The sequence below is a fragment of the Calonectris borealis genome, chromosome 1 (assembly GCF_964195595.1).
Source record: "Calonectris borealis chromosome 1, bCalBor7.hap1.2, whole genome shotgun sequence".
Lineage (NCBI taxonomy): Eukaryota > Metazoa > Chordata > Aves > Procellariiformes > Procellariidae > Calonectris > Calonectris borealis.
In genome coordinates, this window is record NC_134312.1 from 66,321,591 (window position 1) to 66,342,321 (window position 20,731).

General features: G+C 42.7%; 1 protein-coding gene across 1 annotated transcript in view; it reads left to right on the forward strand.

Moving 5' to 3' along the window:
• The first annotated feature begins 618 nt into the window (after positions 1-618).
• The window catches only part of SYT10 (synaptotagmin 10), a 37,753-nt gene continuing 17,640 nt past the window's right edge, over positions 619-20,731 (forward strand). The window contains exons 1-3 of the mRNA XM_075158294.1: positions 619-1,391; positions 13,803-14,160; positions 20,123-20,687. Coding sequence (XP_075014395.1) covers positions 989-1,391; positions 13,803-14,160; positions 20,123-20,687 — 1,326 coding nt within the window. The 5' untranslated portion in view covers positions 619-988. The remainder of the gene's footprint in view (positions 1,392-13,802; positions 14,161-20,122; positions 20,688-20,731) is intronic.

Below are 20,731 nucleotides of genomic sequence, written 5' to 3' on the forward strand. Positions count from 1 at the left end.
GCAGTACACAAGTCAACTTCTCATGCTTAGGAAACTAAGACACCCTAGCAGCAGACTACCGGCAGTGCTGTTAAGCAAACTGACAGCAGACTTCCTTTCAACTATGCCTAATTAGACTTAAGTATTGAAAGACATACATATGCCACTGAAGTAGAAGCATTTGTCTTCACAAATATAAAAATGTATCTGAATTGCAGTAAGGATATGAACAAATTAACAGCTCAAGTCTTGTTTGGGCTTGCAGCCAGTAACTGAAACAACTAGCAGTATATGCTGTACCGATATTTAGAAGTATGTTCAAGCACACGCAGTACCTGGAACTTTTGTATCTATAAAAAAACAACTTTACAGAACTTGTTGAGGAAAAAGACCGGACAACCATAAGGTTACTCTAACTCCCTTACAAGTTAGAGAAATAGCCGAAGGCAACTATTCCATAACTCTGCTGCTTGGAGAGTGTAGTGGAGACGGCGATTTGGTTAACGAAGTTATCTGACGTTGCTCGGTAGACCGAATTGAAGATCAACTGCCCAGGTCACCTAAGAAATAACGTTCCTGGAAAAACAACGGGAACGATGGGGAATAAGCTCCGCTTCGTCCTGCTGGCGCGACGAGCGACCGAGGAGCTCCGCACGGAGCGCACCGTTGCCCGCGGGGCTCGGGGGTCCTGCCGTGGGGCGGAGGACAGGACTCCGCCCGCCGGCACCAGCGCGACCCCCGCTCCGCTCTGCTCCGCACCGCACCGCTCCGCTCCGCTCGTCCCCACGCAGCCCCTGACCGAAGCCGCCCGCCGCGCTCCGACCGGGGCCGTCACCCCGGGAGCGGTCCCGGGCGCCGCCGCCCTTCGCCCGGCCGTGGGGCGGGGGAAAGAAAAGTTTCCCCGGGGGACGCGAGGAGCCCCCCCGCCACCTGCGCCCCCCCGCGCCGGGCTGCCATTGGCCGAGCCGCCTACCGAAGCCCGCTAGGCACAAAAGGCGTTGCTAAGTGGATGCTTATTTTTTCCCCCCCTCTTTTTATTTTTTTTTCCCTCCTCCCCCCCCCCCCTTTTTTTGTCTCTCCCTCCCTCCCCCCCCCCTTCACTACTTCTTCGGATGAGAGCGCGGGTTCACTCGCGCCGCGCCCGCCGCTCCGCTCCCGCCGCCGCCGCTCCGCCCCGCTCCGCTCCCCGCGGGAGGCTGCGCGGGTCGGGCGCGGAGCCGTCCCGCGCCGGCCATGGCCTAGCGGGCGGCCGGGGCAGAAGATGAGTTTCCCCGCGGAGGACGGCGTGGGCAGCCTCTGCCACAAGGCGCTGCAGATCATCTCGGAGCTCTGCCTGGGCGGGCAGGTGGAGCGGGAGAAGTGCGCCGGCATCTTCCCCCTAGAGACCGCCCGCCAGGGCATCGGCGGCACAGGTACCGATACCGGCCCCGGCCGCCGCCCCGCCGCCGCCCGGCCCGTCCTGCCGCCGCCGCCGCGGGGCGGGCAGCGCCGGCGTGGGCGGCCGGAGAGCGCAACTTTTTCCTTTGCCTTCCCTGCGTGCGGAGGGGGCGGAGGGGGGGCAGTCACACAGCCCGCTTTAAAATCGTCTCCCTCTCGCAGCCCGTGGAGGCTCCCGCACCCGGGAAGCAACGAGGGAAGCGCCGGGATCGCGGAGCCGCCGTCGCGGGTGCCCCCCGCGCCTGGGGTGGGGGCCGGCGCCCCGGGGACGACGAGGCAAACGTGGGGCTGCGGGCGGGGGTGCCGGCGTGGGGACGGGGAGCGAGGAGAGGCGCCGCGGGGAGAGAAATCGCCGCCGACGTGCGAGCCCCGCCGTCGGCTGGAGCCGCGCCGCCGGAGCCGGCCCCTTTCCCCTGCAGCTCGCCCGTTTGCCCCCCGCAGCTCCGCTTCAGCAAGGTTTTCCCTTCGGTGAGAGTTTCTCTTTAGGCAAAGCTCGGACCCGGACTGTTGCAGGTGTTTGTGGGGTCGTGCGTGCGGGGAGCGAGGGAGAGGGCTGTGTTTGATGCTCTTGTCACGGGTGGGCAGCATTTCCGTGCGACGGGCGCGCCACGCGTGGTTTGCGCCCGGTCGCCCTCTCTCTTCTCCCCAGCCGTCCTTCTGTGTTTGGCGTGCCGCGGCAGCAGAGGTGCGGCGGGGGGGGCGAGGCGATCGGGCGGCTCCGCGGGGGGCGGCGGGGCCGGCGGAGGGGAGGGCGGGCAGCCGCCACAGCCCGGAGCCACCTCGGGCTCAGGGCGCAGCTCACCGAGCAGTGGCTCAGAGTATCCCTGCGATCAAACTTGACGGAGCCGCCGGCGCTTTCTGAGCGGGGTTTGAGATGTGTTACATCCCCTCCGTTAATGGCCGAGGACGGCAGGAGAGCTTTCTGACAGCCAGTGGGAACCTGTGGAGTCAGGGCAGTCCTCCGGTCCGGTCCAGGACTCGTCCAGGAAAATTTGGGGGATTGGGGGGAGGGAATTCGGGTTAATTTAAATATTCCGAAGCCAGAAAAATTGTCGGGGTCGAAACCAGGATTTTGACTCCTTACGGTGTATCTTTGGTCACTGATTTCTGGATTGTCAGGATCTTTCGGGATCGGCTCTGCTCTGTTGCGTTATTCTGCACAGTACACTCTGGACCCCGTGCTTTCCATGGTACTTTTTTTTTAGGACGGGGCTTGAAAATTAGTCCAAGTTCTGTGCTTAATTTCTGCCAGAAGGGATTGGTAACCTATTCTGTCTGTCCGTAAATGCAAATAGACGGCTTGCATTATGGCCAACAAATAACAAGCCTACAGTGCAAATTAAATAAATTAACACCAAGTCATGAAAAGCAGGAGGTCCTCAGCATGTGCCCCAGCTGCGCAGTTGCTACCGCCGCAGCTGTTACTTTTTTTTTCTTCTAATGCCCACAGATTTTACTGCAAATTCCGGGGTATTTGTAGCATCTCAGAAAAAAAAACCGTTGTCTGAAAGAGGAGCGATTCTTCTTTCAGACTCCGGTACCTGCACGGTTCTCACAGGGTTTTGCGCTTGAGGCGAGCGCTAAGTTTCCAACTGGTGAAGGCGGCCGCGTCCCGGCGCGGCAGCGCGGGCGGGGGGCGGCGACCCTGCCCGACCCGACCCGGCCCGGCCCGGCCCGGCCCGGCGGGGCTCGGTCCGCCGCGGGCGCCCCTTCCCCCGCCGGCCCCGCCGCTGGGGCAGCAGGGCACGGGGGGCGCGGGGGTCGTAGCGGGTTTCCTCCAGCACGGATCGTGGATTTGTTGTGCTTTGTAAATGCAAACTACCGAGTATGTTCCAATCGCGCACTGTTAGTTGTCATGGACCGAATCGTAGAAGGTTGTATGAAAATAAAATTATCCTACGGTGGGATGTGAAGGATACAAAAATGTCCCACGAGCTAAACCGAGGTTTGCTGTTTAGGAAACTTGAATCTTCAACACTTGCCTTGATATTGCATTGCATACAATAACAGGATCTTTTTATTAGACATTTCTTCCAAGTCAACGATCTTTTTTTTTTTTTCATTTGTAAACTCTAAGTAACTTGCAATTGTTGGATTAGAAAACAACTGGATTTAACAGACCAGGGGCTTCAAACACTGGGTCCCACATCTCAGCTGAGTTCCTAAATCTCACTTTTTCCTCCTTAAAAGGAAACCATTATTAGATGATGGGTGTCAACTTTATTGGCACACGTATTAAATTAAACATTAATAACACTGCCAGTGAGCATATATTAATACTTCCTGGCTCCAGAGGAGGAACAGACACACTGTCGTTGTTGATAATTGACAATATTTTAGTATGTAAACACTTGGATAGACAAGACATAAATATCACTCACATGAATTTTATGAACGGAAAGGTTGTAAATACAGTCTGAAAGAAATGCTGTCATTGAAAGATGAATCATGCCATCTCTTCTGCTCTTCAAACGCACATAGTGTTCCTCCTTATCATCTCTATGGATAAAGTTAATGTTGTCCACAGTGTTGAACATCCATAGTTCCTGTTCATTAAAGGTAGAAACGTTAAGTTTCTTCTCCATCATCATTCTGAGAATGAAGCCATAAATGTTTGTGTTTTCCTGAAATATCTGTCTCATACATAGGGTGGTAGCATTTGGCGTGAGAGTCCATATCATGTAGCCATATCCTTCTGTGGGTGAGTAAATTCTGCACAGTTCTGGTGTCACGCAGCTGTAGCTGTATGGTAGAGAGGAGGAATGGCTAATTTAGCCCTATCGGTTTTGCTGTATGTCCCGAACAATGATGCGGGAAGCACTTTCCCAGTGTATGCCCATGCTGGGTGAAACACATCATGGAACCAGTTCAGTTCTTTGCTGTCTGGGGCTCCAGCTATAGCAGTGTGTTGGGAATTAGCTCCTGCAACAAGCACTGAAGTGTGTGGAGAAGAAACTACTGTAGTAAGAGTAAGAAGATACTTGAGTTGTAAGGAGGACTTCTGGAAGATGTGGAGAAGATAAAAGACTGTGAGAGGGTTATTACAGAATAATGGTTTATTATTGTATGTTATTATGTTATAGAATCACAGCTAAACTTTCAATGAAAATCCAAAAAGCAAATAGTCCAGGAGACGGTATAAAGAGGAGAGAAAAGAAAGTAATAGTTGGCTATACAGGGATAGCATATTCTCTCTTTAAATGATAGGGTCATTCAATTTTCCTAATCTCAGAAAGAAGACACCTAAAAGTGTCACAAAGATAGCATAAGTAAAAATCACTAATGAGATTTCATTGAAGGAAAGAGGTCTAAAAGATGAAGAGACCCATATTTGGAAAGGAAAGAATAGAGCAAGAAGCATTTCAGAAAGAAGAAGAGTAGATGGTAAAAAGGAAAGCAGACCATTTCTATTTAATACGAGAATAAAAACATGCTCTGGAAGTTGAAAACGTTAAAAAAGGCAACTAGAACTGCTGTGATATGGTTATGTTGGTGGGTGTGATGATTGCTTTCTGTGCAGCTAGACCGTGAAAAGCAGCCAAGCTTCTCAGAGGAAGAAGCTGCTTGAGGCAAAAGATGCACCACCCAGTCACAGGCTCAGAGCAACACATGAGACAATATGAACCTCGTGACCCAAGAAATTTCACTGGCTACCAGAGGGGCTGGGTACTGATTGTTTTGATAGTGTAGGTGTGTAGGTATGAGAAAGAAGCATAACAAGGAGAACAGAATCAAACACAAAGAAGAGGGAGCCAGAGGCACAGTCAGAACAAAAAATGGAAAGTACGGCTTTGGGAAGGCAGAGTACAACAAAATGAAACAACAAAACAGAAAGGAGAGCTATTCAGGTTTGCTGCTAACCAAAAAATAACCTTCATGTGTTTGATTCCTCTTATTCTCAGAGAAATAAGAGTTTGGGCATTCTTTGCAGACAAAGAGGATTACATCAAAGAAATGGCTGATTCTTCAATAGTTTTTTTCTCTCAGTGACAACACACCACCTTAGGACCCTCAATTACTGCTCACTGCTTGGGTCAGGAAGGGGTAATCATATTTAGTGTAAAGGATAATTAATCTATGGAACTCACAGCAAAGAATCTTAATGAGATAAATCATTTTGTAAATTTCTAAGAGCTTTAGACAATTAGTGAAGACACGACATCTGCTGTTATATTTTCTGCCCTGGTAATTACAAGGACTATTAATTCTCTCATCTCAGGGGAATGCTCAAAAGAAAAGATTAGGAAGCTGTTTACAATTATGGTACCTTCATATAGTTGAATGGCTATGTCAGCTTTCTTCTGAAGGGTAGAACATTTTTGACAAAATGCTGAATTAGGTGTGCAACTGTTTTGGTTTTTTTTTACACCTCGTTTATTTCCAGTAGATTTGGGCAAAATGATTAAGATTTTGGTCAAATAATAGGAAGAGTTTAGGTGGAAAACAAATGGGAGCTGGATGTACAGGATCGCACCTAACAAAATTTATCTCTAATCCAAGTAAATTATTTTCTAGAAGTGTCCAAAATTCATATATGCAGCTTGGTTATACCTGCATTTTCACTCAGGTTATCTGATTAATAAAGGACTCTAATTCATTTTTACCAGTTAAGCATCCCTCCTCTTTTTCAAAGGAACCAAGCACATCAAAGTCCCAGTTGGGAGCATTTCTGAAGGTTAAGCCAATTGCATAGAGTGTAATAAGAGGAGCTTTGGCATCCTGCTCTAAGGACACATGTTTAAAATTCATTGCATGTCCTCTGCGAATGGTGGGCACTTTCTGCTGTCTTTGCTTTTTTTTAGGCCTGCTGGTCCTGCAGAACTTCACGATCTCATTATCAGTTCTCACGGGGACCCGATGTTTATAACAGAGCTGGGAACCCAGTTGCTTCCCTGGCAGGAAGGCATATTTTAGCCATCTAAAGTGGCTAGAGAGTTCTAGAGAGTGATGCTCGCTTTTGCTCTTTTGCTTGTCAGACAATTAATTTTTTTCAGTTTACCATGCAAAGAGCATCAGCTTCTACAGGTTCGTTTGTTATTCATCTAAATTCATCTACTCACAATTATTTTATTACCGTAAAAGTTTAACCTACCAAGTTTCTAACCCTACCCCTGATTGACAGTTTACTACAGAAGTATAGAGGGAGTAAGAAAACACTGGAGCATCCTGTGCGTGGCCATTCTGTAATACAGTCTCGCTCTTCCCTGAAGAGCAATGTCGTGAGTCCTCCTGCTGTAGTTGGCATGAGTCTCCCGTTGGCTGTCAGCTGCTTCCCTGACAGCTCTCAACCTGCTGATGGTAGCTGATGGTTTACATTTAGTCTTGGTTCCTTTAAACATGGGTGTGCCCGCACGCATTTGCACGCGCACACATAGAATATAAGCTGTAGGTATACTGACACTGCCTGGATACATTTAGGGTGGAGAAAGAACAGATTTACCCAGTAGTGTGCTTGCAAGTTCTTCTCAACTGTGGCAAAGGAAGCATGAAGGGGACCAGAAATGGCTTGAACAAATGTGAAGACTACTGTCATCAGTGTAGGACTCTCATACAAGAAAGGAACATTCTTCTTCATGAGAAAGTAACTGTTGTGTGAAACAGTTGAGCATTCTGTTACAGAAAAATGTGATAAAATTAAACAGTAAACATCTGAACAGTTAACAGACGGATCGAATTATTTATGTTACAGCTCATCGCCTGGTCAGAACAAAGTTATTGGTTTGGGGGGGAAAAAAGTATTGAGTTACTGAAAAATATGCTTTACAAAATCAGTGTTAACAAGCTGTGAAAACCAGCAGTGCATCTAATTCAGCAGCGTGAAGGTAGAACAGAGGGGTAAACATACCACAGAGACCAGATTTATTTACCGTAATTGTGAAGGCAGTCACAACAATGCGGAAGTGCTCAACGTACAGGCAGCAGTGATACACAGTAAAAGCAAAAGTTTTACGAAATAATCTTCCTCCATACACGTTTTGCAAAGAAATGCAGATGAAAAATACAGTTACAGCAGCTGGAGGAGAAATCTGTAATGATGAAGATAAAGAGACACAGTGTTTTGCTGGGTCTCATCTTATGTGTGAGATGTTCGTTATATAGTGCTGGGTAAGAATAAACATAACCATGACAATTCAAAAATGACACTTGAGCTGTGTGAACCTTGTTACAGCTATGGCATGCCTATGATTAATGGCAGTCCAGTGGGCTTATGATGTGTTTTCATTTCATTTTCCTGTCTGAAAGAGGGTAATGAGGTTTTCTTGCAGATGCTTACAGAGACATCCTCGCATGGGGCCAAGCCCAAAGCTGGGTTTTGTTTAATGGAGGGCAAGGGGGGCAGACGTGGGTTGAGCAGAGACGGGAGTTACCTCCTATTGAGTTTAAGTGAGAGTTAACAAGTAGGAAAGTAGGTAGGCCAGAAAAGCCTCAGAAGTGGAGACAAATAATTTACATTTGGTGTGTTAGAGAGGAGAGGCCAATGTCCAGTGCAACATCTTTTGCTTCCTATACTGCAGGCAAAACATGATGACCCAGTCAGGCGAAAGTGAGAGCCATCTTCTCTAGTTACATACAGCACGTAAATCATGTACTGAGGCTCATGAATACACAGCTGTTGTGGCAAATTCCTTCTGATTTCTGGAAAACAGAAGGTAATGTGGGCTAGGAGAAGCGTAATAAGCTTTTGGGAAATACCCTGTGTCTGCTGTACATCACGTAATCTAAAATCCCGTACATGGAGTTCGAAATGGCAAAAGAGGGCATTCCATTTGTGGTTGGACAGATACAGATTATCAGATGCATTAATAAATAATATAACTTAGATAAAATTATTTTGACAAGAGATTAATAATTTTATGTGCTGTAATCATGTAATCACAGTGATACCTGACTTCGATTCCCTTACTGTCAAGAAACGTGCCACCATAGAGCTCTGTTAGCATTAAGCAGTGATACACCAGCCAGTAGATGGTGATGACTGTTTTGAACGAATTCGGACATCAGACTGAATTAACAGCCTAGGAGGGAACACATTCACAACAGGGCTAGAGTCAAAAGATTTGTGGAAGATCTTCAAAGTATGTTTCTCCATGAGAACAGGAGAGGAGATCACACGTAGACTTTTAAGCGAAAAGCTCTTTTTGCTGTTTGAAATTTAAGTTGGGTGTTTTGACAGGCTGAGGTTATGAGAGAAAATACAAGACTGCACCTGCCACTTTCTGAGGCACGCTAAAGCATTATATCCCCATCTGCAGGGATTTGGACGAAACAGAGGTAATTGTGGAAGATCTGCTAATGCCAAGTAAAAATGAGCACCAGCAACTTTTTATGTTCTTCAAATTTCCCCAAGGAAAACTGAACAGTAGAAATGATGGGTTGGACCAACTAGCTCATATATATGGGGATAAGGGGGACTTACTGGACCCAGACCTTTTATAATTGATAAAGCTCCTGCTTCCCTCCAAATCCTAGAAAACCAGAGACATATTAATTTATCTGATTGAGCTGACTCCTGGTATTCCAGGCACAAGACTTCCCTTTGGAGTGGTCGCTATGGAAAGAGAGAAGTTCCTTATGGCTGATGAACAAGAGAACAAATTAAAAGTTAAATACGTTTGAAAAAAGTTACAGAGACATTGTATTTCAAATATTTAAGAGAAACAAGATCAGATATAGACCAAGAGGTGGGTCAAAAGAGAATATAATCCCCCTTTTTTCGAGGGGTTCCTTTCCCCCTGTTCCTTTGCTGGTAAGAGTACGTTCTCTTTAGCATGGTCCACATCAGACACATGCCTGCCCCTTATACACCCGGGCAGCTATGTCACAGCATTATCTGGTCTCTCTCTCCATTCAAGATCCTGGGTTTGTGGAGTATGTTTTCCCAAAGTTAAGCATCAAGGGGCATATGCTGTCAGGGCATGACTAAAATGTAAATGAACTTAATTTGGTTTGGAAATGGAAGTCTGCCAATGTGCATGTTTGCAAATGGATTCATGGGCAGAACTTTTCTGAAGCAAGTTTCAAACAACAAATTGTTCGAAGCCATAGTACAGAAACCATTGCTCAAAACATTCCCTGGCATCCAGAAAAAAGATGATGATGTTTCTGAAGTACTTGTCTAATATGAAAGACTGGCTATCAAGGAGCTTCTTATGGTGGAAATGTTTCTGAGGATATTTATAAAAAATGCAGAGAGATTTTGAGGTAAATAAAATTCATGCACTTCCCAAATAGACATGCCTTTCTCAAATGAGACATATAAAATTGTCCGAAATTCCATATCTTGAAGGACCAGTTTTAAATAGAAAACCATGAGGAAACAGGATACTTTCTTTCAGTTATGAAATTTTATCAAGACTATGAAGATGACATTAAGGACAGAGGTCAGTAAAGGAAGATCACCAGGAGTAAAATGGTAACTCCATTGAAGTCGCTGGAAGATTTCCCACTGATCAGAAGAGGGGGTGTGAGAAAGAGGATTTTCTTCACATTCCTGAGTTTACCCAGCATGAGAGCAGGAATGGCAAAAGCATAATGCTGCATGTCCAGATGAATACTCAGAAAGATGTCCTGTTCTGCACTAATGTGTAGCATTGAAGACAAGCTGCAACTACCAGTTCAGAAAAAGAGTTGTCAAACAACTGCTTGTAGTTCGAGATGATTTTTCTCTTCCTTTGTACCAGAGACCAGTCAGAACGTTGTTTACAATGTTGGCAATTAACATTGTCCCAGCAGAGTGAATATATCTCCTTCTGCCTCTAAAAACTTAGGCAGTCTTTGAATTTGTCACCAGTTCTACATCTTTAAATAATATTTACATATGTGAAGCGCAACCCTGGTTTGATGACATATCCATCCTTCAATACCCATTTTCCTTCCCAACCAGGTTTCCTTGGCAGGGATGTGAAGAAACTCCTAGTTTGCAGGACTGCCTCTTAACGTTTTGTATTCTTAAACCAAACTTCCTATAAAAAGGTAATAAAAGAGTCAGATCCAGTCTAACACGCAAAGGATCTGGGAAGCTCCATTTGACTGCTCTTCTACAGATTATTTCAGTCTTCACATAACAGCAAATCTCTCATAATTGCTTAATTGAGTGACTGTCAGAAGTGAGGAAATGAAGCAATATACTTTTTATGTCAATTTATATGGCATACTGATTGTTTTTTAGCAGTTATGGCAGTAAATGTAATTAAATACTTTTTTTTGTAATGAACTATTTTTTTGGTCAAATTCCTCGCAATTAAATATTTCATGTTTCCGTTTAAGTATTTGTTGTATTTGTTGTATTATGAAGTACAATATGTGAGGTTGTTTATTTTATTAGTAAAATAGCAAAAATGGAGACTGTAATTTATACAACTGTTTGTAGAATTAGCTCCTTTGCTCTTGAGACTTCAGATGTTTCATGTGATTATTTTAGGGCTATAAAACATACATTTTCTGTAAAGATTTTGGGAGTGACTTGAAAATTTGAAACAAAAAAAAGCTTAGAGAAAGTTGAAGTATGGGAGTAGGTGTTGAAAGGAGACACCAAATTATTTGAAGGCTTAAAAAATGTCTTGCAGTGAAAAACTTAAAATAGGATTGGCTAGAAATGCTTTGATGGAATGTTTTTTAGCTGATAGTATCTATTCATCAAATTGAAACTCTGCTGGAAGGGATCAATTTTCTTATTTCTGGTTTTGAAATATTTCCAGCAGTTTTAAAGTTGTTAAAACATCCTGTTTCAACATTTTCTAAATGAAAAAAAAACCAAACCAATTTTCTGTTTTAAAAGCCTTTCTCTCAAAATGTAACCTAATTATGCCAACCATCTCTAAACTGAACTGGAAATATTGCAAATGACCCAAAATTGAATTGCTTTTTGTTTTCTTTTTTTTTTATTTCTGATAGATCATCAACATTTTCATGAGTTCTGCTTTTTGTCAGGCTTTGAGAATGGAGAAATACTTTGTCCAGCTTGATCGAAAATTCAGCTGGTTGAGTTTATCAAAAAAGTTCCTTCAGTGGGGCATACCTCTGTATTAATATATTAAATTCACTTCTGACCCTTCTCTGAGGCTGAGGCCAACTCATATGTAAGAGCCTCTCTCCACGCTATTAAAGTCTGTCATTGCTGAAACAGAAGGGCCACCTCCAAACCACCTATTAAGAATGATCATTGGCCTACTCTTAATTCCCTGATCCATGCCCAGAAATTGGCTGGGAGGGTATGAACTGGACCAGTTTAAAACCATTCCAGGGACTGGTATAGGCAATTGAGTTTCAAGTCCTGGGTTTGTTTCCTGGCACAGTTTATTTGTATTTTGTATAGCCATGTCTTATGAAACATGTCATATCTTTTAATCTCTCATACAAAGACATGAAAGAAGCAATGACTGTAAATTAGAACTACATAAATACACATCAGAAATACAAATTTGCAATGAAGTGATTAACCATTGAAACAACTGTAAACTCAGCATCTCTTAATGTCTTCTCTTGTTGTCAAGACAGGACAGTCTGCTGCAGAACACGCGCAAGCCAAGTAAAAATTACTGGGCTCAGGAAGGATATCAGGGTAAACAGTAGATTAAACCAAAGAGCCTAATAATCCCTACTGGGGATAAACTATCTAGAAAAATCGTATGCAAAAGTATTATTTGCTTCTTGTGTTACATTATTATTAGATACAATTATGCATCCTTTCATTTTATGGAAGCATCTTAAATCAGAATTTGCCATACAAATTTCTCATTAAGCTGACATGCATATTCCAAGGGCTATATTTTAACATTTAACTGCAGGCAGAAAAGGAGGACACCTTTCTCAGGGCTGGCAGGGGAATGGTCAAGGAGGCATACTTCTGTTCAAGGCAGGGCAGCAGCTTGTGCCAAACTCTTTAAATCAAGAAGCACATCCTCTGCCAATTCCCCCATGACACTGGCAAGGACGTATATGAAGTAAGGTTGAGGAGAACTGTATCTTTCAAATCTCCAGACTACAAACATTTTCTATTTGCTTTTGCTATTCTCACACATTTTCATGTTGAATGGCTTTTAAGCTTGGTGTTTGTTACTGAGAGTTGTATCTGGATATTATGTATTAATAAAGAAAACCTTTCCAATTTTTTTACTGGAATCTTCATCTGTCAAAGGGACCTGTGAGGTACATACCGTTCCATGGAGCTAATACATACCTAGAGGACTATTTTTCTTCCTGTGATCCTCTAGAAAAAATATGCTCAAATTCTTGTTGCACTTTTCCACTGGTTCAGTTTAGTAGCCTGGAGCCTGGATCTGTGGATACGAAATATTAGCTGTTAAACTGTCAAAACTTGTTGTAACAAGTAGCAGCAGCCATTGCTTGAGGGACATTTAAGCAGGGTTTATTGAATACTTTTAAAGCATGCAAAAGGCTCTTTTCAAAAGGAAAGGGATTTTTTTAGTTGTATTTTATAATATTACATGATACTGGAAAAATCAAACTGAAACACGTCACATAGAATAAAACTCCTAATTAGGGCTCAACTGGCATTTCTGGTGATCCACCATCTCCTAAAATGCAAGTCTGTTCACAGAATTTCATTGGTATGAAATCTGTTCTCCTATCTTTGGCCGTGCTATTGGATATGCTAACTAATTGTGTCAGAAAAAGTCAAATACAGGGCAGCAGGGGTAGCTAAGTGTACAGTATGGTCTCTGTACAACTCAGGACATTGTATAGTGTACTCTGAAGCCAGCTGCTTTCAGCACTTTCCGAGCAGAATTTTAGATACCGATGTATATGTGCTGTCTTGATCTAACACAGTCTTGGTCCAGAGCTTAAGATTTAACTCTAGAAATTTCTTATTTATGACATACTTTATCCTGTCCTTATTTATGCCACTTAAATGTTAGGTTTTAACGTGTTTCTGTGACTCTGTTAGCTCTCAGAGTCAAAAGTTTGGCAAGTCCTGAAGAAATTTGTGTATCAGCCTGGCAGTTTAGGACTGGTCTATCTTCATGTGTATCTATAGAAAATGTTGACTGTGGTTTAACTTTTTCAGCAAGATGTGTTCCTGAGCAGACACCCTTTGATAGCAATGGCTAGGAGTATTTGGGACCATTTGGGTAGTCCCTTACTTCCTGCGAAGTCTGACTGAGTGCATGGCTAGTGGTACAGATGCTGGCCCCTGGCCTGAACAACAATTAGTGGAGAATTTGTGAAACAGATGTTAGAGAATGATAGTGTTTTAAAGGTACAGGCTTAGATGTCAAAAAGGAAAAAAACATTAAATAGGACTTCAAAGCTCTACACAAGATAATGATCGAAATGCTTCTGTCTCCTTACCTGTGGCATTTTAATTTTTTTTTTTCTCTCCATGTTTGTCTGTCATGATGATCTTTGTTTCTAATTCCTTGCAGACATCTCAGTCAGTCTGTTAGCAGTAGTCGTCAGCTTCTGCGGGCTCGCCTTGCTGGTAGTCTCGCTTTTTGTCTTTTGGAAGTTGTGTTGGCCCTGCTGGAGAAGCAAACCTCTCACTTCCAATGCCAGTAATGTCCCTCAGAGCAACTCCAGTGCTCCTACGGAAGTTTTTGAGACCAGTGAGAAAAAGGAAGTTAAAGAAAATGGGAAACCTACAACAAAGGTACTTGAAGCTGCACTGAAAATTAGCCACACTTCACCTGATATACCAGCAGAGGTCCAGAATGCACTGAAAGAGCATCTGATCAGACATGCACGCATGCAGAGGCAGATCACTGAGCCCACATCGTCATCACGGTAAGTCAGGGGCACTTGTGTTTGTGGTGTGTTTCTTGGGAACAGGTAGAGCCAGAATGCTCTGCTGAAAATTTCCAGGATCCTGGATTATCCGCTGACTTCTTAGCAGTTATGGGTGAAACAGCAGTCATGTGAAAGCAAAGCCTCAGTGTCCTTTCAACAGGATATTCTAAAACATATGGTGTACCTTCAGTTACATCATTATTTAACATATGAAGACCAAATCTACTCTTCTACTACTTTGTAAATACATATGTTGCTACTTTAAGCATTTCCATTTTAGGTTTTGTGTATAGGAAAATCCACTTCAGTGTTATTTTTTTAAAGTACTGCAAGTCTGGTTTTTCACAGAGTTATTTTTATGCATACAGCAGTTGCTTTTGCAGATGAAAGTTTCCCTCTCCACTAAATAAATGACAGATTCGTTGTTGATGGCACATTTCTTTCAGACATGGTTTGCCACTTACAAAAAAGTTAAAATCCCAATCTAAGAATGTAGATTCTTATGGACTGATCTTAAAGCAGTACAGGTTCTATATAGATCTTTAAATAAGTGACAAGCGTGCAGTATTCCTGAAGTTATTTCTTTTGTATTAAAGTGGAGGACACAAACTTTTATTTTCTCTCAGGTACTGCTTTATATTGAAAAATAGTGAAGACGTGTGCAGTGACCTATAGTTTCAAACAAATTTTCTTCAAATACTGTCAGCAAATTTAATGCATGGAAAACAAACAGTGAACGGCAAAGATCACTTTTTACATAAAAAAAGGGAATGCTTTATAAACAAAGAATGGGAAAATGAAGGGCTAAAGGAGGCACCTGAAGTATTGCATAATGCTGTAAATTAGAATACAAATACTGCATAGGAAGTAGCTTTTCCTCAATCAACCATTTGCTAAATGAACACATGCTACCAAAGCAAAAAAAAAAAAAGGTTCACATTCACAATAATCATTGGAGATGCAAGATTGGGGAAGACACGTGCTGTACATTTAGTGGGCACATACTTTGCTGGCCTTCTGTGAATCCCTAAGACAGCGTTTTGCCAGCTCAGCGCGCCATGAGGTGGTGAGTGCTGAAGTGCTTTTTCCCAGCTATTCCAACAACGTGGAACAGCCAACAGGCAACCACAGGAGGCTCCCAAAAATGAAAGCGGCTCCAGCCAGGGGAGGTCTAACCGACTCTGGCAGCTGACCTGTGAGACCGTACAGCTGGCTTTGAGCCACATTGCCCTGGCTATGCCTGGCTCCAGCTACTGTATCCATCTGCTAAGAGAGGGAGCACAGTATCCAAGCCACTCTGAGGAACATTTCCAAAATACTGGGACAAGAACTTTGAAATCGTAACTGTTATACTAAACACAGAGGGACCAAAATTGATACAGCTTAGCCTGACAAGGATATTACACAACTTGCTATTACCTAATAGGATATTATTTGGAAGAGTTTTATCCATCATGTACCAAGAGGTAAATCTGTAGGTAATCAAACTGTCTGACTTCCTGAACAGACAGAAGAAATAGCTGGCTGGCAAATGGACTTGAATAGTCCCTGTGGTACTATAGGGGAAGAAAGAAGTTCCAGGGACATGATCCAGAGCTACTTCAGGCTGTGAAAATATTCCCACAGACCTCTAGAGTGATTTGGGCTGGGATCTAAATGCATATAAAATATTTGTGAAGCCAAGGACAGTTTTACAAAATTAAAACCTGCCATCAATCCTACTCTTTCTGCATATGTTGGTAACTTTGTAAGGGAGCTTTTTCTTCTTATCCTCTCTAGATTATCAGCTAAATCCCTCCTGAGAGGGAAGTTCCTTTGCTTTGAGTAATCCTGATTGTCCCACCTTAGCCAATTAATAGCAAGGTGTTTGGAGACATCACCTTCCTTTACAGTTTGCTGAAAAACTCTGCACCCTTGCTACAAAACATGTTTAGAATGAGGTGTGTCTTAAAAATTATCCAGAAATGGTCCTTTCTGTGTTTGTAAATGCATTTTTTCTATACCCTTGCCTGCCTTAAGGGAGTCTTAACCTTCTGACAGACCATATTAATTATTGCTGCCAAGAATATCATGTATGAGATGAAGGCTGGACATTTAGACCAGCTTTCTGGATTAATCCTCCATTCTGTCGCAGAACGTTGGATCACAAAACAACTAAAACCTGACTCTGGTGTCCTTCATTGGGGACCTCTAAATAAAGGGGAGCCATTAGCAGACACAGAGGTAGCAGAACTTTCTCTTGCACCATCTTTGATGCAACACTGCTTTGTTTTACTCAGGAGTCCTGAGTGATCCAAATGCACGATCTCCTAAATGTATTCCATTGACAAAGGATCTAAAAGAAATATTTGCTGTCTGGATTGTCTCCTTTACACTGATCTCACCTGAGCTGGGGCAAATAAAAGGGTTGTAACCAGTTCTGTGATAGGTTCATGCAGCCATCAGCTCTTAATAAAAGAAATGGAATCATATTAAGTCATTGTAATTGAAGCATAAGGATTTTAAGAAACCATTCAGAGCAATAATAAAATGTGCCTGATCACTTTTTATAGACGGTACATTTAACATGAAGACATGATAGTGTAGGGAAATAATGCATTTCTGCTTAATTAGAAATTTATCATTTTTATAGTTCCCGATAATATGAAAAGACCTGCTTGTAAAAAAAAAAAAAAGCTCTTTAATCCTTGATCCCAATTAACCAGAAAACTACGATAGAAGAAGTCCTGCATCAGTGGTGTTCATTTACAAACATTTTTGCTGTGTGTTATTGAGAACCACTCTTCCCAGTACTTTGTGAAAGTACTCTGTAATATAGTTTATTGCTTCTATGATACTCCTTTCTTCAAATGTTCACCTGTATTTTCAAGGGACATGCACTTTGCTCTTTAGCATTAGGTGGGAGAGGAGCTTGTCGTTCAGCTCTGCAAGGAGTAAGTCGGTTCCCAAGAAGCACAAAGGCAAAAGTGAGGTGCTTGGGAATGGTAAGGTTAAAGAAAAACAAGCAGGTCTGTGTGACTTTAGTGATTGCAAGGAGGAGACAGCAGCCTGCTCTGTCTAAATACCACAAGTGCTGGTGTCCATTCCTGGATTTGGTCCAAAAGATTGGTCTAATGTCATCTAGGAAAGCTAGACCAGAGCCACCCCTCGTAAATCTCAAGTCATATCATAAATCAGCATCCTATCCTTCTCTTTTGTCATACATATGGCAGTCTTACTGAGTTAGAAATCAGCTTCATACTATAATTATTCCTCTGCAAGCACAATTCTATGTTAGAGACTTACGTACAGATTTACTGTCACTCAAAACGTATTTGTTCTAAGTTATGGAAGGCATGTCTATTATAGGAGTGTTACATGTAAGAGCCAGTAGAGGTTGAAGTACCTGGGTTTGCACACGTTTAGTAGCTTTGCAGCATTTTCACAACCTGGTTGCCTGACATCCTTGTACTTCATTATCACAGTCATTAATTCCTTTGTTATTGCAGAACAAAGGAAGATAAATATGTTGCCATGACAACAATGAAGCGTCTTAATAATTAACAGACCAATTAGCTATCTTGGTGAAATGCTGTGACTCAGAAGAGATACTAGGCACTATGTAATTAGGACTTCGGCTTACTAGGGCAAAAGCGCTGCTGGTTCTCACGGGGAACAGCCATACAGCTGCACTGTTTTACTTAGTGACATCTCGCAGCAATGACTGTGTTCACTAGAGGATCTTACGTGCATAAAGTTTGAAAATTTGAAAGAAGGTTGGTACCTTAGAAATCATAGATTTGGGTTTTTATATGTTACTTTTACAAGTATTAACCCAGATCTTCATAAATGCAAGAGAAGTTGAGGAAAAGAGAATTTGTCTTGTATCCGTTTTCACTCAAACTGGAAATGCCATACAGCCAGCTTCACTGTTCCCACTGCATAGGCAGTTTTCTCCACTGCTTGTCTATGGCAGGGTTTGAACGTGATTATCCGGGCGTCTCAGTACTACAGCTGGAGGTGCGAGGAGCACTCAGGAAGGCCTACCTGCACAGGTTTCATTAGCACAGACAGAAGTAGCAGTAACATAGGTCTTCCTGGACTTCATTAAGAGTCGAAGATACTAGAGAGCTAGTGCCTAAATTGCTTCATGCCCAAACATTTATTGCCACTACATTTTGGGTGGAGTTCAGTTCCTTCCCTATGTTTAGCACACCTATAAGGCTGGACTTCTCGGAGGACAAAGGCACAAGGACAGCCCTGAAACTTCCTGAGGACAATCTTGTACTTTTCAGACTAGTTAGGGCCTTTTGGCTCCTCACTGCATTCCAATGTAGACATCGTATACTGTGAATTTGGCGAGTTTTAACATTTAAGAGAAAAAGAAATCTTTCAACTTGTCTGTCTGTAAAAAAAGAAAGGTAGAATGCGTTATGAGAGGGGTGTATTGTTCATCTAAATTTGAGATCAAAACACCTGGATTTTTTGGAGCTACTTCAAACCTAGGCTATGAAGTTCTCCCTCTCCTATTCTTGTGTTACAATAGGACTGCTCTCTGCACCTACCAGTACTGAAGCAGCCAAAAAGGGAAACGTTCTTGTCTATTATTTAATGGCTGCAGATTACCCTCTTGTATCTCTGCTCAGCTGAACTGCGGTAGTTTTGTGCTTCATGCCTTCTGCAACCACTTCACTTACAGCAAAAAATACAAATAATATCTATGAAATGAGTCCTGGTTGCTTTCAAATGGACAATTTGCATTTCTGATTTAAAGAAAGACACACACAGCTGTGACACCTCTTGTTTTCAGAACACAACACCGCAGGGAAACCAAGCAATAAGGCAAGGCTGCATTTGGCATTAATAAGCAATTGATTGCAAAAAGCAGAGGAAATTCTGACAATTAGATTGGTTTTTAATGGCAATTAAGTATGCTCACAGGAGGAGGTAGTGAGCTTTTTCAGTACAGATTGTTGGGGTAGTAAAGTACCAAGGAAATGTGAAAATGTCCAAAAATTAAACTGGACAGTGTGGTCATAATGGCATCTGCTGATGATTAATTCTATGAAGCTTTTTAACCAGTGTTTTTATACTACTGCAAGACTGTATGGCATGCCAGGGGTTGGATTTCAGTCTTAGTAGGAAAGGCACAAATTCCCATTGATATTCATGAGTCAAGATAAGCCCATAAATACATACACTTATGCAGTATTCAGAATTACAAGGATTTAAACATATTGTTTCTTGCTCGGAGTACAGGAATCAGCTTTCTAATACACTACACAGCAGAGTGTGAGAACAGAAGGGAAAAAAAACTATTACAGAAAAATGTTGACCAAAACTTTGAAATGTATTGCAGCCAGAACAAAGTGTTCCCAGCATGATTGGAGAAGGCAGCCTGTACCTCAGTGTGGCAAACACCAAGCAGGTGTATATAAAATGTTGTAGGATGGCAAAGCACTATGCTGAAAACCTCCAGACATAGGTCTGCATGGCCTTTTCAGGCGCCTTTCACAGTGATCAGTGTGAAGCTTGGTAAATATTTAATTGGAAAAACACCACAGAGTGCCTCCAAAAACCAGGAAGTACTGATGACGATTCTGCAAGTGATTTTTTTCTACCTGACTATGCTTTACTCAGGCCTTAGCACGTAAGATCAAGCAATGTTGGAACTGTCAACTTGTTCTGTGAAAGAACTTGAATTCAGTTCCAGGTGCATAGCCTGAAAACAAGGCTATAAATATATGTATTGCCAGGACACTGAGTGTCTCTCGGGCTAAGAAGTTCATTCTGAATGATCATTTCCTCTCAAGTATGTTTCAACACTTGCAAAACATTTGGGGGGATTATTTTTAAATTATTTTAAAGAGAGGAACCCTTACTAATTTGGTCTTCTTGTATTTTCTACTTAGTAACAGCCACGTCTTTTCCTGGAGATAACCATGGCTCGTTTTGTGTGTGTGTGTGTGTATGTGTGCAGGCACAATTCTTTCAGGAGACACTTGCCAAGGCAGATGCAAGTGTCCAGTGTTGATTTTAACATGGGGACAGATCCGATTTTGCAAAGGGGAGAGACAACAACGAGCATTGGGAGGATAAAACCAGAACTCTACAAACAGAAGTCTGTGGATTCTGATGGGCAACAAGAAGATGTGAAAACGTGTGGAAAACTTAATTTCACTCTCCGGTATGATTATGAGAATGAACTTTTGGCTGTCACAATTGTCAAAGCCTTAGATCTGCCTGCTAAAGACTTCACAGGAACATCCGACCCCTACGTTAAGATTTATCTGCTTCCGGATAGGAAAAAGAAGTTTCAGACACGAGTTCACAGAAAGACATTAAATCCTGTCTTTGATGAAACCTTTCAGTTTCCTGTAGCCTATGATCAACTCAGCAACAGGAAATTGCATTTCAGTGTTTATGATTTTGACAGATTTTCTAGACATGACATGATTGGGGAAGTTATTCTTGATAACCTTTTTGAAGTCTCAGATCTCTCCAGGGAAGCCAATGTATGGAAAGACATCCACTGTGCCACCACAGTAAGTAATGTGTTCCAAAAGCATTAACGTGATATTTTCATTTC